The sequence below is a fragment of the Globicephala melas genome, chromosome 15 (assembly GCF_963455315.2).
Source record: "Globicephala melas chromosome 15, mGloMel1.2, whole genome shotgun sequence".
Classification (NCBI taxonomy): Eukaryota; Metazoa; Chordata; class Mammalia; order Artiodactyla; family Delphinidae; genus Globicephala; species Globicephala melas.
In genome coordinates this window covers 68,235,883-68,256,920 of record NC_083328.1, presented here as the reverse complement: position 1 = coordinate 68,256,920, position 21,038 = coordinate 68,235,883, and the positions used below count along the sequence as shown (strand labels likewise).

At 41.2% G+C, this 21,038-nt stretch overlaps 1 protein-coding gene across 5 annotated transcripts in view; it reads left to right on the top strand.

The window, feature by feature from the left end:
- The window catches only part of CHD6 (chromodomain helicase DNA binding protein 6), a 208,633-nt gene that overhangs the window by 97,627 nt on the left and 89,968 nt on the right, over positions 1-21,038 (top strand). For all 5 annotated transcript variants that reach the window (XM_030843581.2, XM_060284146.1, XM_060284148.1 and 2 more), the window contains 5 exons: positions 11,894-11,956; positions 12,774-12,832; positions 13,722-13,839; positions 17,810-17,896; positions 18,101-18,235. In XM_030843581.2, the coding sequence (XP_030699441.1) occupies positions 11,894-11,956; positions 12,774-12,832; positions 13,722-13,839; positions 17,810-17,896; positions 18,101-18,235 (462 nt within the window). The remainder of the gene's footprint in view (positions 1-11,893; positions 11,957-12,773; positions 12,833-13,721; positions 13,840-17,809; positions 17,897-18,100; positions 18,236-21,038) is intronic.

The following is a 21,038-nucleotide window of genomic DNA, read 5'->3' as shown; positions in this document are numbered from 1 at the left end:
TTTAGGAATTTCCATTGGCAGCAGTATCAGGCAGGAAAAGGATAGCATTAGGACCTGGTACCCCCGATGCTAGAAAGGCAGAGGGTAAATGTGGAGAAGGAGGAGGTCTGTGCCAAGGAGCTTACGGAGGAGGAATCAGAAGCAAGAGAAGAAACAGGCTGTGCGTGTAGGAGGCGCCTCGTTGCCGGCAGCACGTTCTGAGACACAGGCTGTCTTTTGTTATGGAGTCGCTGTTGCTGACTTGGCAGGATTCATGTTCTGCGTGTGCAGCAGTAGCACAGATACCTGTCCTTCCTCCTGGACACTGTGTGGCTGGCTACTGGAGCTCATGATGCTTTATCTGTGTAAACCACCTTGCCTCCAGAGTAATGCATTTTCACATAATACTACTTTTCAAGCAATAGTTAAGAATAGCCCTTGCAAGACTGCTGTGAAGTGATAGGATTACATTGTTTTACAGTGGGTTTCCCTTCCTTGGAGATTTTATGGTTGGTTTGGTAGTTAAAACACTCCAAAGGATTTTATTTTCTCCTAGTAGCCATTTAGCCCAAGTCATTAACCATATTTCAGTTGTTGTTCTGTCTTCTCCCCTGGTGCCTGAAGCGCAGCATTAGCTGATCAGACAGAAATAGTTCAGGAAATTTATATATATCCTAACAAGGCTCTTTCTGTCCTCTTAAGGGTACAGCAAAGAGAAAGTTTATAGTGGTGAAACATAAGCTGGAATCTGAATTTGCATTAATTACGCCTCAAAAATTGTGACTAAATTTGAACAAGAAAGAGGCCCTGTACGAGGTTTTGGCATTGATGTTTAGCAAGGCAGCTATGTGGCTCTGGCTTCCACGCCACAGGGAAGACTGCACAGCCTGCGTGGGGTCGAGCGGATTGCACGGTCAGTGCTCTGTGGAGCCCTCCACTTGCACCTGTTTTACACAGTGGGCTTCCTGGGGTGGGGGGGTCTGAACAGAGATTTCCCAGGCCAACACAAAGCCCCGAAATCAGGGATCTCATCTAGGATTCCAAGCAATCCTCAAAGTGTCCAGTGGCACAGAAAATCAGTGGGAGAAGATGAGGCTTTTCCTTCATCCTTCTCCCAAGGCCCTTTGAAAGGGTGTCTGCCTGCTTGCTGGCTTTAGCTTGGGGCAGAGAAGGGTGTGCAGTCAGCACCAAAAAGGCCCCACTGCTACCTCCTTGCTTTCTTTGTAGTGTCTTATCAGCATGCTCAGCCCACTTTTGTGGCTGCTGGCCCCTGTCCCAGCCCCAAATTGCAACCTCAGCAGTGCTTAACCTAGCGGTGAGTTGCTAAAAACATCTTTACGCATGATTCAGTCTAACTCAGGACTGGCAGATTAGCACAGCCCTGCTTCGGAGTCTAGAGGCCCGTCCCCTGGCTGGTATATGGGATTAGGGCTGGAGGTATGTTTCCAGCCTGACTGTGACTCTTTGCCTTCTTATTCTTTGTCAAACTGATGTCAGTGCCTGGAACTGAGACAGACTTTCACAGTTGTGGTACATTTAGTGTATAGATTTTTCCAAGGCTGTCTCAGTTTCTGCCTCCTACAGTTTGTGTGGTTTGTATGATTTTGCCTTTGAGACAGAAGGACTTGAATGTGAATGAGGCATCCACTCCTGGTGTTCTCCTGTGCCGCCTCCTGCTGCTTTGCAGACGGTGCCCTCTGCTTTGTCTGGTCTTTTCCCGTGCCTGGCGAGCTGACCGCAGTTGTTGCCTCCCTCAGGAAGCTCCCTGCACCCCCCTGAGCTGGGGATAAGTACCCCTCCTCTGTCTGACTCTAATATGTTTAACTTCATCACTGTCCTTTAAACACCTGCCAGTTTTTGTTTCCTTCATCTAAACCATGAGCTGCGTTAGGGTAGGGCTTATAATCTTTTTTTTTTTAATTTTTTTTTTTATGTATCTCTCTGGCATGAAAGAGCTTCAATAAAGTCAAATTTACATTAACCCCCAGGAACTATTCAGATGAAAGTATGACACTTTCCCTCTTCTGTTTTGTGGAGTATTTATAATATTATGCCTGATGTCCCCCAGAATCCTCCCACCACTTGTTCACAGCCTGTGACTGTTCTGATTCGTCAGTGCCTCTGCCATTCTGTTCTGAATATCACTCCTGACTGTTCCCGCCATTAGATTGTACACTTCTACAAAACAAGCCTCACTTTTTAATTTATCACAGTTTTCACCTAACATAGGTAGTACTTTGTGTTGGGTAGTAACTAACATAAAGACTTGCATTCAGTTGTACTTGTCATGTATTTATTTAATATGTGAATAATGAATAAATATGCTTAAAACTTATTACAGAAACAGGTGTGATTCTTAACTCCTGGATTAGAAAGACAAGAGTGAAGTGTTTTTCTTTTTTCTCGGGCTCTTGTTTTCTCCAGTTCTTCATACTGGCATAGTTTCCCCACTGGTGTTCATCCACATCTCACTCTGACACCGACAGCCGTGGGCAGGCCCCTTGGCAGGGCGGCTTCTGGCTGGCATGGCTCTAGCTCTGTACCAGCCCGCGTGATTCACTGCTTAGGCTCCTATGCACTCGGCCCGAGAGGATGGTTTTCATTCTTCCCATTTCTCCGCTGGCCACACCACTGTTCCCCACCCACCCCGCGTCTTTCCTCAGATTGTCTCCTGTCTTTGTTTCCTCTTGGCTTCTGCTGCCACCCATTGTGCTGAGGCCAGTGTTCAAATGACCACGGTTTGCACTTTTGTCGTTCCCTGCCCCAGGTCCCTGTCTTTCCCAATCCATTACTAGACTCATTTTCCCATAATACCAGAGAAGTTTTTGGCTTTTTTCAGTGTCCCACTCAAGAATCTAAGGTGGTTACCTCTTAACTCCTGTTTTAGATCAAAACTCCGGCCTGATTTTTTAAGGAATGTGGCTGCATACTACCTGTCTGCCCTCATTTATCCCCACTCCTCATTCTGTGTAATGCTTTTCTCTACTAAGACTGGTTCCTTAGTGTTCCAAGTCTGCATCCCGCTTCCCATATCCTGGTGCTTTCATCCTTTGGGTGCATTTCGAGTTTCCTTCCTGTTTGCAGTCCTCTTATGAGCCACCATTCTTTAGGGCCCAACTAAAACATTACTATTCTGTGAAGTCCAAGCTATTCTGGCTTTCTGCACTCTTGCTGCTGGACTTAGGGTTACTGTCACACTGATTAGAATTTACCACTGGTACATTTCTAAGAAGAATATGTTATATCTTGCTTTCACTGAGTGTGAGCCCCTGGGACTGGGCACCTTGTCGGATGCTACTTTGGACCTTCCATGGCACTTGGTAAATGCTTGTGTTTTGGAGTTGCTTCTTCTTGCTAGAGCCTTTCCTTACGGCTCGCTGAATAGACGTGAATCAGGTGGTTGGTTGAGGGTCGGGGGTATGTGGGTTGAAAACTTTTGAAATTTTCCCTAAGAAAATAAATTTTTAATTTCATGAGGTTCTGACATGAAAGTGAATGAACTAAAATGGTCTCCTTTGAAGGATAATTTGAGAAAACTCCAAGCAGTTGAGAACAGATGGCTGTCATGGAAGTACGTTTGGCAAGCAGATTTGGTTTATATCTGTGTGTATCTGTATACACTGAGTGTTTATACACACATGGTCATGCTTATGCACAATCTCTGTTTAAGGAAAAAAAAATCCTGATTTTCCAGTTTTCTTCCTACTTTGATGTGTATTTTGGAAACGCTACTCTCTTTTTTCCCTTTTATTAGGATAGGATAAAAACCTGCTGTCAGTATTTTGATGATAACCATTGATTTTTTTTTTAATACTAGTGTGTTTCCCCCTATTCTTTAGTGCCAAAAAAATAAATTGAAATTTTATTTCAAATACCTTAATTTTTACTTGAAAATTTTCTATAATGAAGAATGCTCTAAACCCACCATCCTTTTAATCCTCAGAATAAAGTCCTGTGCTTTCTTCATCCACATGTTAACATTTCCTTGGATTTGGTCCTAGTTTAAAACTCTGAGAGCAATCAAAATCCTATCATCGGAAACCATCTTTTTCTGCTCTTCATGGTAGGTAAGAGTAAGAGCCTATTTGAAGCAACCTGCTGGTGAGGAGAGACAGTTGTTCTTTTAGCATGGGTGTACACGTATGAATGCTTGCTTGCTAGTCTGGGTTATACAGAACTGGGAGTAGCTAGCAAAGGTGCTCAGCAATTATCAAAGTTTAATGCTAATAGACAGCCAACTCATTTCCAAAGCCTCTCTCCTCATTTGTCCAGGTACTCTGGCTCTGTGTTCCCATAGCACTTGCTTTATACTACTATTCCCATGTTGTATTGCAAAATCTCTTAACATTATTTATTCAAAAGTATTTATTGAGCACCTACCACTGTTGAGCGCCAAGGACTGTTCTAAGTGCTGGAGATGACATCAAGGAACAAAAGAGACAGAAATCCCTGCCCTCGTGGAGGGAGCCTACAGCAAATGGAGAGGAGGCCTGCAGCATACACACAACCGATCTCCTCCTCCAGATATTTGCCAGATTTTGAACCTACGTGGGATGGAAAGCCAAAGGGCTAAGCCCAGAATCTCCAAAGGGTAGAAATAACTAAGGAGAGGCTGATAATCAATCTGAAAATAACAAAATTGTGTAGTATGTCAATGGTGGTAAGTGGTATGGGAAAAAAAAATCAGGATAGGCGTGATACGGAATTCAGCAATGAAGCCTGCAGTTTTAAGTAGGGTGGTCAGTGTTGGCCTCACAAAGGTAATATTTGATCCAAGAAGTGAAGGAAGTAAAGGGGTGAGGGAGTCGTGTAGGGAGAAGAGTGTTTCAGGCAGAGGGAATAGCAGAGTCCCGGAGGTGGAAACATGCCTGGTGTGTATGAGGGACGGACAAGGAGACCTGAAAGGTGACAGAGGAGATGAGAGGTTGGGTACACATCCTGTGGGCTTCTGTAGACCTTTGGGAGACTTTTGGTTTTACTCCAAATTAAAAGAAAAGCATTTTAAGCAGTTTAAGCAAAAGAGTGACTTAATAAAAAGGGCCATTCTGAACGTCATGTTGAGAATGGATCAGTGGGACAGGAGTGGAAACAGGTAGACTAATTAGGAGGCAGTTGGGAATAATCTGGGTAAGAGATGAAGGTGGTTTAGACCAGGGTAGAAGCAGAGGAGGGGGTGAGAAATGGCTGGATTCCTGATGTACTTTGAAGGTAAACTCAACAGGAGATAGCGTGTGTGGAGAGGAAAGAACAGAGTCAGGATTACAGCAGGATTTTTGGTTTGAACATCCAGAGGGATAGAGTTCCTCTTAACTCAGCTGGGGAAAACTGTAGGTAGAAGGGGTGGGGGTGGGGGGTTGGCTAAGAGACTAGGAGTTTAGTTTGTGGACATCTTAGGTGTGAAATATCTCTGAGATATTCAAGTGGAGATGACAAGTAACAATTAGATACAAGAGTCTGTAATCATAGGAGAGGATAAATAAATATGGCAGCCAACACAACGTAGCCAGTATTTAAAACCATGAGACCAGATGAGATCACCAAGAGAATGAGTATAGATAAAAAAGAAAAGAAAGCCCAAAAACTAGGCCCTAGGGAACTCCAAAAATAAGAGTTAGTGTTGGAGGATTCTATTCTCAGATAAGGGTATATAGTAGGGCATAGCAGGCCAACACTTGCTGCAAGGGGGGAAAAAAGATAAATTGCAAAGGACATATTTTTAAAGACATCAGATAGCTGTGGAAGCAAGAAGAATTAGATGAACTAAAATTCCAGACAGAGAAGAGCTATTCCTAGATGAGCTGACAGTTGCTGACTGTTTCTCCTCTGGAGGCACTCTGCAATTCTGGGCAGGGGCTGAGGATCAGGCTGGGCCCAAACAGAGACTATTCTGGGTTGAAGAGAAACCATCTGACCCTGCTGGTGATTGATTATGCAGGGCTGGTGAAATGATTGGAAACTAAAGGAATTCCCAAAACAGGGAGCTTTCGCCTGGAGACATTTGATGAATTCTGGGGTAGCCCAAGAAGTTAGTGGCTCAGCCAGAAGGCAGATTGAAATCTCACAGTCTCACGTTACTTTTAGGAGATAAAATCTCACTAAAAAAGGATGGGTCTACTGCAAAAAATACTGACTCTCCTTTAAGAGAGATTTTTAACCTGCTTGGAATTGGAGACTTCAGGGCTCAGGAGTAAAAAGACCTGCTGGACTTACAGTCAATGACCTTGGACATTCATACTCAAGGAACAGGTAAAACAAGAGATGGACTGAATCTTAACAGTAACCCAGTCCTGACCCAACAGTCCCTGATTGGACCAATGGGACCCACTCCTTCTCCCTGTTTGTATAAGAGAAGATAGGAAACACTTGTAGTAGAAGATATTGTTTGGAGCTGCTAAGATTCTTTTATTCACACTATTCACAGTACTCATTATACAGTAAAAAATTATTAGGCATTCGAAAAGGCTGGGAAATTGACTGAAAATCAAGAAAATAAATATGTTAATAGAAGCAGACCCCAGATGATCCAGATAACAAAGTTGGCAGAAAAGAACTTTTAAATAACCATGATTAATATGTTAAAGAAATTAGAGGAAAAGATGGACAAAATAAGTTCTAAAGTAAAGAATTCCAACAGAGAATTGAATCTATAAAGAGAATCAGATCAACACTGTAAAACTGAAATTTTCAATTTATAAAATTCAGAACACAGTGGATGAGTTTAAAAGCAGATTAGATACAGTAGAAGATAAGATTGGTGACTTTGAAGACAGATCAACAGAAAGTTTCTAAACTGACACACAGAAAAAAGAATGGAAAGAACAGAGCAAAGCATAAACGGATAAAGAGACAATTGGGGTGTAGTGAAAAGGACTAACACATACATATCTGATTAGAGTCCTAGACGTGGAGGAGAGAGTGAATCAGAGGAGTGTTTGAAGATAAAATGAATGACGAGAAATTCCCATAAACTGATGAATATATCTGCCAGTACATTCAATGTCAGGTAACCCCCAAGCAGGAAAAATGTAAAAAAGAAAACCATACTAAGCATATCTTAAACTGTAGAAAACCAAATACTGAAAGAACATCTTAAAAGTCAGTAGATAAAAACTGACAGCTAATATTATATTAAATGGTGCAGTATTGAATACTTTCCCTCTGAATTTGGGAGTAAGAAAAAGATTCTATTATTCTCATTTATATTCAGAAATACACTGGAGGTCCTGGCTACTGAACTAAGGAAAAAGAAAAAATACAGGACTTCCCTGGTGGCACAGTGGTTAAGAATCCGCCTGCCAATGCAGGGGTCACAGGTTTGAGCCCTGGTCTGGGAAGATCCCCCATGCCTTGGAGCAACTAAGCCTGTGCGCCACAACTACTGAGCCTGCGTGCCACAACTACTGAAGCCCATTCACCTAGAGCCTGAGCTCCACAACAAAGAGAAGCCACCTCAATGAGAAGCCCATGCACCGCAACGAAGAGTAGCCCCCGATCGCCGCAACTAGAGAGAAAGCCCACGTGCAGCAACGAAGACCCAACGCAGCCAAAACTTAATTAATTAATTAATGAAAGAAAAAATACAGGCATGCCTCATTTTATTGCTGTTTGCTTTATTGCACTTCACAGATATTGCACTTTTTTTTAACAAATTGAAGGTTTGTGGTAACCTTGTGTCGAGCAAATGTATTGGCACCATTTACAATATAGTAAAAAAAACAAAACAAAACTATTTATATAAACAAGCAACATCAAATCAGGAAAGGAAAATTGTAAAATACCATTTATAATAGTATCAAGGTATTAGATACCCTGTAATAACTCTCAGAGGATACAAGCCTTCTATATGAAAAACATTGCTGAAAGAAATTAAAGAAGACCTAAATAAATAGAGCAATATATGACATACATATATTCAATATTGTGAAGATGTCTATATAGTTCAGTCCCAGTCAAAATCTAAGCAGGGTGTTTTTCTGATAGAAATTGATGATGGAAGTACAAAAGACCTAGATTAGCCAAGGCAGTCTTGAAAAGGAAGAACTTTTCCAAGAAATTGGAATACTTACCATAATCCAGACTTTGTAATCAAGCCACAATGAAGACAGGGTAGTGTTGCCATAAGAACAAATAGACCAATGGAACAAAATAGAGTGGTATGTACTGCCCAGCATGGCTTGTACTTAGCTGTGTGTGGCTGTTAAGCACTTGAAATATACCTAGTCTGAATTGAGATGTGCTGTAAGTATGAAATACACAGTAGATATTTAAAGAGTTAGTGTGAGAAAAATAATGTAGACTATTCCATTAATAATTTTACATTGATTACATATTGAAATGATAATATTTGGGGTATATTAGTTTAAATAAAATATTGTTAAAATCAAGTTCATCTGTTTTTTAATGTGGCTACAAGAAGATTTACAACCACATATATGGCTTAGTGAACGACATTGGTGGCAGCAAAGATTCCTTAAACAGAGCACAAAAATACATAAGAGAAAAGATTGATAAGGTGTATTATATAGAACTTCTGTTCATCAGAAGATACATTTACAGGTTGAAAATGCAAACCATAGATTGGTAGGAAATGTTTGTATGGATTGTGACAGAGGCCTCTTATTGAGAAATAAAGATATATATTAAACTCTCGCAAATATAAAGAACTCTTGCCAATCAGAAAAAAGGACAATTTTTAAAATAGGCAAATGACTTGAACAGGAGCTTCACAGTGAGGATATCCATATGGCCAGTAAGCATATGAAAAGATGCTCAGCATCCTTGGTTATCAGGGAAATGTGAATCAAAGAGATGATGATGCACATCCACTGGGAATGGCTAAAATTTTCAAGACTGACAGTATCAAGTCAGTTGCGACTCCCATACACTGCTGTTGGATATAAAAATTGTTACAGCCACTTTGGGAAGAGTTCTGACAATATCCATTAAAACTAAACACGGGCTTCCCTAGTGGCGCAGTGGTTAAGAATCCACCTGCCAATGCAGGGGACACGGGTTTGAGCCCTGGCCCGGGAAGATCCCACATGCCTCGGAGCAACTAAGTCCGTGCACCACAACTACTGAGCCTGCGCTCTAGAGCCCGCGAGCCACAACTACTGAGCCCGCATGCCTAGAGCCTGCGCTCCGCAGCAAGAGAAGCCACCTCAATGAGAAGCCCACGCACTGCAACAAAGAGTAGTCCCTGCTCACCGCAACTAGAGAAAGCCCATGCGCAGCAAGGAAGACCCAGCGCAGCCAAAAATAAATAAATAAATCTATTTTTTTAAAAAAAGACAAAAAAAACCTAAACATATAACCAACCTCATAACCTAGCAGTTCCACTCCTGTGTTATATCCACGGTAAATGAGTGCATTTATGTGAACATTGAAAGCAACCCAAATATTCCTCAGCAATAGAATGGATAAATGGTGGTGTATTTATACAATAAAATACTACACAGTAATACAGGAGAATGGACCACACACAATATGATTCCATTTACATGAAACTTAATAATAGACAGAACTAATCAATGGTGGTAGAAGTCTGAATAGTGGTTACTTCCAGTGGGGGCAAGAGGGTCTTCCAGGATGTTGGAAATGTTATATAACTTGATCTTGGTGGGACTTAAACTTCAACAACTGTACACTTGAGATCTCTGCATGCTGTATGTATGCCATACCTCACTTAAAGCATTATGTTAGCATGTCTGGCAGTTCCTTGATGATGAAGACTGTAGCTCATTTATTTCTATAAGACCAGTGCATAAACACAAAAGTCACTCAATAAATAATGTGGGAGAAATTTAGGAAGGAAATGAAGTAGGAAGTTAGGAAGGAAGTTGGTTCATTAATCTAGTTTCTTGTAACTCAGCCCCTGTTCCTTTGTTCGCCGTCCACCTGTCATAGTCAGAGCTCTGTTTGGCTGCAAGGTTGGGGTAGTGATTTTACTGCTCAGGAAAGTACATCTAGCTTGGGCCCTTTGCTGTTACCCGTCTGTACAGTAGAAGATAAGTCTAGGTATATGGAGAAGGGGGAGACTTTTTAATCACATGATGTAGATTAAGAATAATGCTTTATCTTTCCTTGTGTATTTCCATCTGTGTCTCTTTTCCTCTTCCCTGTCGTTTAGCATTCAACCAATATTCACTGATCACCCACTGTTGCCTGGCTTTTTCAAGGTATCTAGCTACATTAGTGAGTAAAAGAAATAAAGATCCCTGCCCTCACAAGGCTTATATTGTGGTGGGAGAAGATGGGCAATCCACAGTAAACTGCCTCCTTCTCCTTTTCTTACTTGTGCAGAAGAATCAAGCAGAAGAAACATACTGACAGGAAAACAAAAGCTTAGTCTGTATCCCGCCCCATCCTTCTATTGTATGGTAGGCCCAGTTCACTTGTCTTCTGGTTGAGCAGTGGGAAAAGACTTGTCATTTTGGATTAACTTCACAATGCCATGTGTCCGGGGGGACGTAATAAATATTTGTAGCCTTTGGGAGCATCTGTCAGTGCCTGCTGATTCCCATACTTCTTTTCTGCCATCCGCCCTACTCATCTTTTTTTACCATCACCTTTCTGGGGAAAGCTTCATTTAAGTTCTTAGAAAATATGTTTTCTGTAATGGTATGACTTTGGGACAGTTGAGCCCTAGAATGGGCAGTGAGGTGCAGCATAAACCATCCTTTTGGAAAGTTCTGATAAGGAACCCAAATAGTTATTTTGAGAGTTAGGGTTGTTGTGATGAGTGTTCTTTTCATATACTGTTCTAAATCTCATATTGTGATAAATACTGGATCTGGTAAGGTTATGTAGTGCATATGAAACGATGGAAATAAAACTGCCCAAATAAAGTCCGAGGAAGAACATTTAACAGGAGAGTTGTGACCCAATGCATCCTTTTTCTTTTTTTTTTATGTCCATCAAAGGAAGAAGACAAATAGACTCTGGTTTATTAATACAATAGAATATTATACAGCATTAAAATTGAATGGCTAAAGCAACATGAACAACATGGATGAATATTGGCAATATCATATTAAGTTAAAGAGGATTACATCCACCATGACACCCTTTATATAAAGTTAAAACAAAATAAAATTTTAAAGAAATATTTGTAGATCCAGTGCATCCTTTTTTAAGTTCATTGTGTTTTAAATGCAGATTTTTTTTTTCTTAAGTCAAATACTCTGTAGAAAGAGATTTCATGGCGATTAGGAAATGTTGATGTGTATCTAGGGCAGAAAGGAAGGAATTAATTTGTTTCCAGTTGGGATTTGTAGTCAATGGATGATCAGTGAAACAGAAAGCCATTTCCAGGTACAGAGGGGAAAGATGGTACAATTTAGTAAAGAATAATTATACTTTGCATTTGCATAGCGCTTACTGTCCAAAAAATGTTTTCACATGCCGTTTTATCCTCCCAGTAACCCAGTGAGATACGTGTTTTTAACTCCTGTTTTAATAGACTTGGAACTAAGAGGTGTTAATTGACTAGCCCAAAGTCAATAGCTGGGCTGTGTCAGAATTGGGACCCTCTGATTCTAAAGCCCCCAGACTCTTCTGTGTTAGGCCTTTCTGAAAATTTATGCAGCAACGTGTAAGCAGTTTTGGCAGAGAAGGGAAGTCTTAGGGTCAATCTTAATGATGCTAAAGGCAGATCTGAAATGAAGAATCTGAAGCAAATCAAGAAGCAGAATAACTTCCCTGCTCACTTGGGAGGGGAAGGTGATAGGGTGTTATGCCCAGAGGTTAGAATGTGTGTGATCTTTTGATCACTCTGTGGGCTGATAGGAGGGAGACCTCAGTACTCAAACGTGAACTTTTGGACAAAGTAGTGCCTATTACAGTATTTCTTCTAGAATTATTTCATGGCTCCTGTGGTGCCGTAATTGTCTCTCTCTTTAACCTCCATCTCCAGGAGCCTCCAGAAGATGACGCAAACATCATTGAGAAGATCCTGGCATCTAAGACTGTCCAAGAGGTTCGTGGCTGATGTTTCTGGCTTGTATATCACTAGCGCAGTTTACACCCTCTGTGGAGAGATGTTTCTGGAGTGGTCATTCTTGGCTGGACTGAGAGCTAGGCAAGAGCACTGTTTGGCTAGTTGACACTTATTTTCACCTCCGTGAAAGATTTTAAGACATAAAATTCTGAAATATTTGAGTATGGCCCAAACCGATGTTTTTTTTCCTTATGATCCTAGCAAAAGGTATTGATCCTTTAGTTGCCATAGCCCACTGAAAGTCATCAGAGGGCCAAGAAGAAGAGATGGGAAAAGACTCCCAATGAAAACATCTTTTCCTTTCAACATCTCAGGGCTGTGTAGAGAACCTCTAGAGAAAATTTCTGGCGTGAAAGAGTATGCCGGTGCCAGTGAAGGCATAGTTTCATCTTTACCTCAAGTGTTTATGAAAGTACACTTCCTTACTTTGAGAGTGAACATCACTGGAGTTTGTGGGGGACGGTTGGGAGGACGCCAGAAATGCATGTTCTCACTTCTGCAGCAGCTCTCAGAGCCCTGGGCCAGTTTGGCTTTATCAGCTGAATGCTCTCCCAGCCTGGACCTAAGAATGACAGCAGGAGGATCATTTTTGTTTTTTTCTAACCTTATAGCTTACTGTGTGTTCAGCCTTTAGAAAGCCTGCTCCAGACCTGTCAGAAAAAGACCTGGGAAAATGAAAATGTCCTTGAGAAATATGTTCTAAAACCAGGAAGAAGTATTGATTTACCTTTTTCGTTTGACACATAAGGGTGATCCATGGGGATCTGGGCTGATAACTGCTTGCTTTTGGTTACAGGTTCACCCCGGAGAACCCCCATTCGACTTGGAGCTGTTCTACGTCAAGTACAGGAATTTGTACGTCTATTTAGTGTATTATTTGTATGTGTATTTTAAATGAATAGAACTTTCTTCTTTCATCACACCATTATCTTTTATATTTTCCAAGAACGGCCCCTAAGGCATGACCCACAGACCTTGACTGGCTCAAGTTCACCTTAGGCGGCAGTGCTTTACTTTGGCTGCGTATAGAATCACCTGGAGAGCCTTTTAAAACTACTGAAGCCCTTGCTGCACTCGAGACCCATTGGCTCATACTCTGGGAGTAGTTCTCAAGGATTGGTGTGTTTTAATATATATTTTTTTGTGTGGTACGTGGGCCTCTCACTGTGGTGGCCTCTCCCATTGCGGAGCCCAGGCTCCGGACCCGCAGGCTCAGCGGCCATGGCTCACGGGCCCAGCCGCTCCGCGGCATGTGGGGTCATCCCGGACCGGGGCACAAACCCGTGTCCCTTGCATCGGCAGGCGGACTCTCAACCACTGCGCCACCAGGGAAGCCCAGGATTGGTGTGTTTTAAAAACTCCCTCTGCAGTTCCCATTTGCACCCAGAGTGGAGAACCACGGTCCTATAGCCTATACTTTTCTACCCACTTGGGTTTTTCTTTCTTTCTCTGCTGTGTGCCCACTTTCACTAATGTGCATTAACGATGGCCTGCCTATACCTGCCCTCCCTCTGCTCTGAGCCAGTTTCTCTAGAAGCCACAGAATTGCTTGGAATTGCTGCATTGTTTTGTATTCTGTTTTAGTCCTGAAGGGCAAGGCCCTTCTAAGCCCAGCCTACAGCAGTTCCACAGCAAGTCACTCCACTGCTGCTGTGTTAGACGGTCACCCGGTTATTGAAACACTTTAACGCTTGATGGTTTGCTGGTTCTGTGCTTGTCTCACAATTTGTGTGTCTTTGGATAGTTCCTACTTACACTGTAAATGGGCCACAATGGAAGAACTCGAAAAGGATCCTCGCATCGCACAGAAGATCAAGCGATTTAGGAATAAACAAGCCCAGATGAAGCACATTTTTACTGAGGTGAAGCAATGTTTACTAATTTGATCACTGCTTTTCTTGCAGTATTAAATACCGGGTTTAAGTTTCTTAATAGTTGAAGTCCTGTGTAGATCTATGGCTCAGGTGCCTGCTGATTTGTGACAAGATTTGTCCGGATTTAAGCCAAAGAAAACAAATTATCCACCAAGGAATAAGGATCAAACCTTATAAACTGATAACTCATAAGAACGTGCATCTAGGTCACGTTCTAGGGCAGAATATACACACAGGAGGAATGTGCACACAGTTCTTTCATTTCCTGCTCTCCCCTCCCCAAAAGGGCAATTCCAAGAAGACTTAAAGTTTGGGTGTAAAAAATAAAAACAAAGCTAAAATGTTAGAAAGTAAGTAAATATATAAACTTGGGTATTTCTAAGTATGGTACCTACAGCAAGAGGAAGGATTGATGGATTTGGATATCAAAACATCTGTAGTGCCTGTAAGTTAGAAAATACCACAAATAAATCTTTAAGTAAGTACATAATGTACATAGACGTATTCCCTAATTACGTACATGCACACATACATACAAGGCATACATTCTTCTTATTCCAGTATGGAAACCTTATTTATATTTGCATACACACATGCATGATACACATACATATACACATGACAAATAGCTTTAATGATAAGAAATGCTCTTATAGTTCAAAAAGAAAAATACAAAATCCCAAATAGAAAAAAATGGACAAATTAATGGGGAATTCAGAAAAGAGGGGAAAATTACTTATCAACCATACAAAAATGTAGTCAGTTTCACTAGCAGTCAAAGAAATGCAAATTAAAATGGGAATCTTCTAGTTTTCACTTATCAAATATTTGAAGGTTTTAAACATAAGTGTTTTCCACTGCTGGTGAAGGTGTAGGGAAGAGACGCTGTCGTCGTCACTGGTTGGGAGCATAACTTAGGATGACCTATCAGGAACGCAGGATGACAACAGACATCACATGTCTCAATATTTGCCTATCCTTTGTCCCAGCGGTTCTGTTTCCACCATTTATTTTAAGGAAGCTATCAAGTCTTTGTGCAAAGACTTAGCTATGATAAACAGTTGTTTGTATTGGTGAAAAATTGAAAACAAACAAAATGTTAGTTAATAGACACTTGTTAAATTATGATACATCCCACAGAATGCAGTACTATGCAGCTAGTAAAAATGATATTGGAGGACAATTATTAACGTCATAGGAAGAGGCTTAGTGACGTTAACTATTGTTAGTTGAAAATGTCAAGCTCTTATATGAGACAGTTCCATTTTTGGGGGGTACAAGAGAGAAGAATCACCATAATAATGCATAGAAAATGTCTGAGTGTATGTGAAAATGATGACATAATTTTCTCCATTTGATGGGATTGTGGTGATTTCTATTTTCTTTAACAGATTTTATACAGATAACTTATGAAGAAAACAATAAAAATTATTTTTTAAATGTAGTCACAAATACTAGACCTTAAGAGTGCACCGAGATGCCATCAAATTTTAGCAGATTGCTGCACATTCTTACCAATTCATTGTTCATGCTGTACTCCTTTTCCGCAAATGACGAAAAACTATTTTAGGATAATGTCAATAAGTGTTCTTTTTGTCCCAATATGGAGTCCTTTCTCTTTAGCCGTAACGTTTGGCCCCAGGCCTCTCCAGGATTGTTGTAAAGCCTGTGAGAATGGTGTTTTATGGCATTGTTCCTCTGTAGAGAATTGGAAAGGAAGGACTAGAATTGGAAAAACCATCCTGAAGCCCTGTTGGATAGTCTCCCTCGGTTCCTGGAACTTCTTACTCACGCCTCTATTTTAGCGAGCATTTGCAGTGTAGTGACTTGTTTACGTGTCTGTGTCTTCCATTTTGAGCCCTGCGAGACAGACAGGGCCACGCCTTCCTCGTGGTACTTCCTATCTGTGGTACTAGGCGCAGGGTCAGCGCTCAGTCACCACGTGTTTGTGGCCAGGTGAGGGAGGAGGGTTTTCTATGCCACTCCTGCTCCAGACCCTTCAGCACTTTCTGTTGTCTTGGAATAAAGTCCAAACTACTTAATGTAGCCTACAAAGCCCCATGAATCTGGTTTCTGATTTATTCCCGAGGGAATGATTTTTTTTCCCTTGGTTGGGAATAGAAAATTGTGTTAGGATGTGTAGAAATACTGTAATGGGAATTCATACCCTTGGGGAAGGAAAGGCTTTTGAGAAGATTGGAGGCTGTCATGAAAGGAACGAGGAGTGAGAGTGGAGAGTAGTTGCTGTAACGCTACCTTCAGTCTTGACCTCGTCAACATTTTTGTTAATAACTTGCGTAAATGATGTTCTTATGAAATAAATAATAACCTAGTTTTGAATAGAGCTTCTTCATACCCATTATTTCCAGCCGCTTTATGAGGTAGCCGGGGGTGCGTGTGAAGGAGAGTGGGGTTGGAAAGGCTGTGAGTTCCCACGCCCCACAGGGCTGGAGGCCTGTGAGACCCTGACTCCTCAACACCAGACCCAGTGCTGGGAGAATAAATGACAGAATCAAAGTTCAGGTTTACCTGGACAGGCGAGGATGAATGAAATAATGAAAATGGCAATAAGTAAATGTAATGTCACACATTGGTATTTTAAAGATCTTTACAACTTTGGAGTGGGGAAAATGACCTGATAGCAGTTTGCCTTGGGCAAATTGCAGTAGCTCCTTCAGACTCAGTATCCTCCGTTTATGTAAATCAGTACTAATACTATCACCCTCACAGACTACCTGGGAGGATTAAATGACACAGTGTTGATAGAAGTGCTAAGCATGGTGCCCGACCCGTAGTCACTATTCCACAAAGGTTAGCTCTGCATCACCAAGGGATCTAGAAATGTGGCATCTGAAGAACATTGAACACCTGGGGTTAGGGAGGTGTTCCGATAGGGACGAATCAACTTGGTTACTGCTGCTCTAGAGGAAGCAGTTCACACCAATGAGTCAGTTACAGGAGGAAAATTAGGCTGTAATTTAATAGTAATAATGATAAAGATCATGATGCTACTACTGAACAGGCAGAAGTAAAGCTGTCTTGGCAGTGGGTCAGGTCTCAGAGGGCAATAAATTCCTGAACACGGGGATAATTGAATCCAAGGGTGGATTTGCAGGGATGCTGTAAAAAAAAGTGTTCCTGCGTTGATTGGAAGATGAAACTAGACGGCTCCTAAAGTGCCTTCTAGCTTAAGGGGTAATAAGAACATTCCTGCACTTCAGGAGGAGGGCTTCTGGGCAAGAAAGACCCTGGTAAATGTTGTGATTCACGTGGCTTTGCAACCTTGGTCATGATACTTATTTAACCTCTCTGAGTCAGTTTTCTCATCTGTAAAGATAATTACGACACCTGCTACTCCATAAAGTAGCTCATAGGCTAAAATGAAAGCACTGGACACACATTAAATATTTCTAAATCTTATTATTTTGTAAGTACGCTTTTTTTTTTTTTGAAGCGTAGTGTGTTTAACAGTAAGCAGTCCTAAGGGTACAGCTCAGTGAATTTTTGCAAAATAACCACTCCTGTGTAACCAGCACCTAGATCAGGAAATAAAACATTATCAGTACCCCTGAAGCTCCTTCCATGCCTCCTTCCAATATTAACTGTTATTATTATTGGTATTAAGAAGAAAAACAAATTATAATTCTGGATTTCCGAGGGATATCTCTGGAAATCCTCCTTGTGCTGATTTTTGCTCAGTACTGTAATGACCAACAGGAAAATCTCACCCTGGGGCAACCTGTAAGGTGGGGTCGTTTCTTTAAATTCAGTCCTGAACAGGAGGATTTGGGGACAGTAAAGAAATGTCGGTGAGGTGACTTTTATTTTCAAGCGAACCTTTTCATTCTGTGTTTCCCGCCCAATGGGGCCCAGTTGGGGGGGGGGTCACTTAAAACACTGGATGCTGGGTTGGAGGGTTGGGGGACACTTCTTAGCTCTTCTTTTTTGTTTGCCTTAGCCTGACGAAGACTTGTTCAACCCAGACTACGTGGAGGTTGATCGCATCTTGGAGGTGGCCCACACCAAGGATGCAGAAACCGGAGAGGTGGGTATTTTGCTGTTTCGAGACTCTTACAAAGTGTCTTTGCTGCTTGCTGAAGATATTTTGCACGTTTCGTTAGCATGTGGTCCTTGTTCTCGTGGCATTCGCGTGCTGTATTGTAGGGAGGTTTTCATAGGTCTGTCAGTGTAGGACTGATTCCTGTAATGTAGTAGAAAGAACGTAAGTGTCTCTCCCATTTCCCACTAGGAAGTGACGCATTACCTGGTGAAGTGGTGCTCACTGCCTTACGAAGAAAGTACATGGGAACTGGAGGAAGATGTGGATCCTGCGAAAGTTAAAGAATTCGAATCTCTGCAAGTTCTCCCTGAAGTTAAGCATGTGGTAATGTACCCATGTCACTGTTCGGCACGTCTTGTAACATGTGATTTTAGGAGCTTGGCAATCCTGGGTGTCCCCTGGGCTGTTCTCCTGAGTGGTTTCTGTGGTGTCTTATCATTGGTCACTCCCATTGAAACTGCGGTTCAGGGTGTGTTTCTCCCACATCACACTTTGCTAGCACTCAGGTCAGCTTTACATCCGGCTCTACTTTGATGTATGTGACATTTCAGAAGCTTGGCTATGAGCTTTGATTTCTTGGTGTATGGCTGTCAGATGGAGTCAGTAAGATAGAAGGTAAGAAATGCCTGGCTTGGGAAAGAAGCTTAGTAAGTTGTTAGCATCTTTCTTGTTCCTGTTTCTTATCCCTTGCTCCATTGGTGATCTCTTTTCTTCAGTTTTATCCTTTGCCTTTACTCAAGTGGAATATTCTTACAGGGAAGAACTGTCCTTTCTCTATAGATCGCTGGGACTTTGCAGAGAAAACAGGTTTTCAGTACGTTTTTGTTGAATTGGTTTGTTTTTCTGATTCTGGATTATTACCACCAAGCTGCAAAAATGTCAGAGGAGGCAGAATTGGGATAGAGCCCAGTTAAGATGTGACTAACTTGGGAAAAGAATCAGAGCTGTGAAAGAATATAACTATAGACTGGAATGATCATTTTCTATTTTTTTAAATCACTATTTTTATATGAAAAACTCTTATGCAGTTCCTTATTGTTGTTTTTATATATATCACTGGGAAAGTTGGGACTTCAAAGGCAAGACTTTGACACTGAACTTAGATCCCTGTCGGAGTCCATCCAAAAGCAGTTTTGCTTTTGTTTCTTGGCTCTGAAGGGTATAGAGGTATCTTGAGATGCGGAACTGTGATTAGAAACCTGTGTATTTTACAGTGTTTGTCTACATGATTGATTAATGAATTTTTCTCTCAACCCTCTCCTATAACAGTTGTCCATTTAAAATTCAACTTGTTGGTCATTTACTAAGCACCTGCTGTAGGTTGATTCTTGTGTGGGACAGAGTAAGAAGGTAGGTCCAGGCCCTGCCCCAGGAGCTCACAGGCTGACGGAAGAAGCATGTGTGTGCAGGACAAATATGGCACCAGGCTAATTGGGGCATGTGGCCCAAAGCAGAAGCAAACCAGTGGGGGAGCAGAGAGTCGAGAGAATTTCATTGTGAAGCTAGTTCTAAGTTATCGTCTAGAAGTAATCAAGATTCTTACTCTCTCAGCCTGAATCCCACTTATTTCTTCAGACTGACTACCTGCGCTTGGCGAGAATATGAATGCAAGTGTTTTCAGTCAGTTTCCCTTTTCCTTTCCTTCTTTGCTGTTGTGATGCTCCTGTCCTCCTCATCTCTCAGTGAACTATGAGATCATTTCACACCTGTCTCTTTTGGTTTCTAATTTATTTGTTCTCTCATTTAGAAGGTATGTTTTGAAATTTTTCTCATCCTAAATTGGAATGGTAGCTCAAAATATAATTAAAGTTGTCTTTTTATGTTCTAAGAGAAGGGCTGGCTCCAAATGATACTTTAACTGAATAATTTTTTTTTTTTAAGGGATCTTATCCTGGGCTTTGAAGTTTAGAGATAACCCTACCACTCTTGATGAATAGGACATTCCATCACTAAAAGCTTTTTGGTAAAAAATTGGTCACATGTAGGTCAGATATGGAATTTTGGGAGAGCAAGAAATGAGTGTCAGTAACGATTGTGCAAAGAGAGTAGCAGTCATTTAATAGTCAAGACCCACCTTGGAGACTCCAAGAATCAGTTCTCTTCTGAATTTATTAGTAGCCACTAAAGGTTGTGGGGCCTTGGGGTAAGTTACTTGCTGTAGTCTGTACCACTTAGGAGCCAACTGGACTAGGCATCGGGAATTTCTAGCTGATTTCAAACCTTATCCTTAGATGGCTGGTCATGTTAATGGTGATGTAAAACTAAAACCTTTAGCACTGGAGAAAGAGGGAAAACCCAGAGGAGTGACTGGGTTAGAGCGTGATGCCTCTACATCAGGAGCACTACCAAGGCAGCAAAGTAGAAATCTGCAATGCTAGGAGTGAGCCACTTCAGTCGCTAGAGATGAGGAACATTCCAGGAAGTCTCCCCATAGTATGTAGTAGAGTAGAGTGCCATTAAAATGAGTTACATGGACTTCAGGGATCCAGGCTGAATGATTCCTGTAGGTTGAGAAGAATGTAATTTCTTTAAGGGAACAGAGCAAGAGAGTTTCTATAGGAATATCTTTGCTTAAGAGCTTTCTCTTTAAAATTAATTTTTTGACATAATAAATTATTTTCCCCTTTATTTCTAAAAACACCTTTGCCTATGTGCTGATAGTAATATTCAACAGAGTTCTATTTCAAGGGGCTTAGCCTAACTACAGCTATAGTAATTTTGTAGGTAAGTTGTGGTGTGTAAGTTTCTGAAAGACCACACTTTCAGTGGTCTGAACAGATTGGACAGATTACACTTATCTCCAAATATCAGTGATATGAAATGATTGGGGATATTTTATTAAATTTCACAAGTGGAAGGCTTCGTTTTAGTTAATGGCATATTTCAGGAGTAAACTTTATTGTAATACTCCAAAGTGGAACTACCAAAGACTACAATTGCTGTTAGAAAAGCTAAATCTCAAAATTCTCATTTATATAAATATAGGCATAGCTAAAAGTTTTTATTTTTAAGACCTTGAAGTGTCAACTTAGGGGCTCAATTTGTCTAGAAGCAAAATAATCAAGTCTATGTCCAAATAATATAAATAAACAAAATTTTTAGGTGGGAAGACTTAATACCTAAAAAT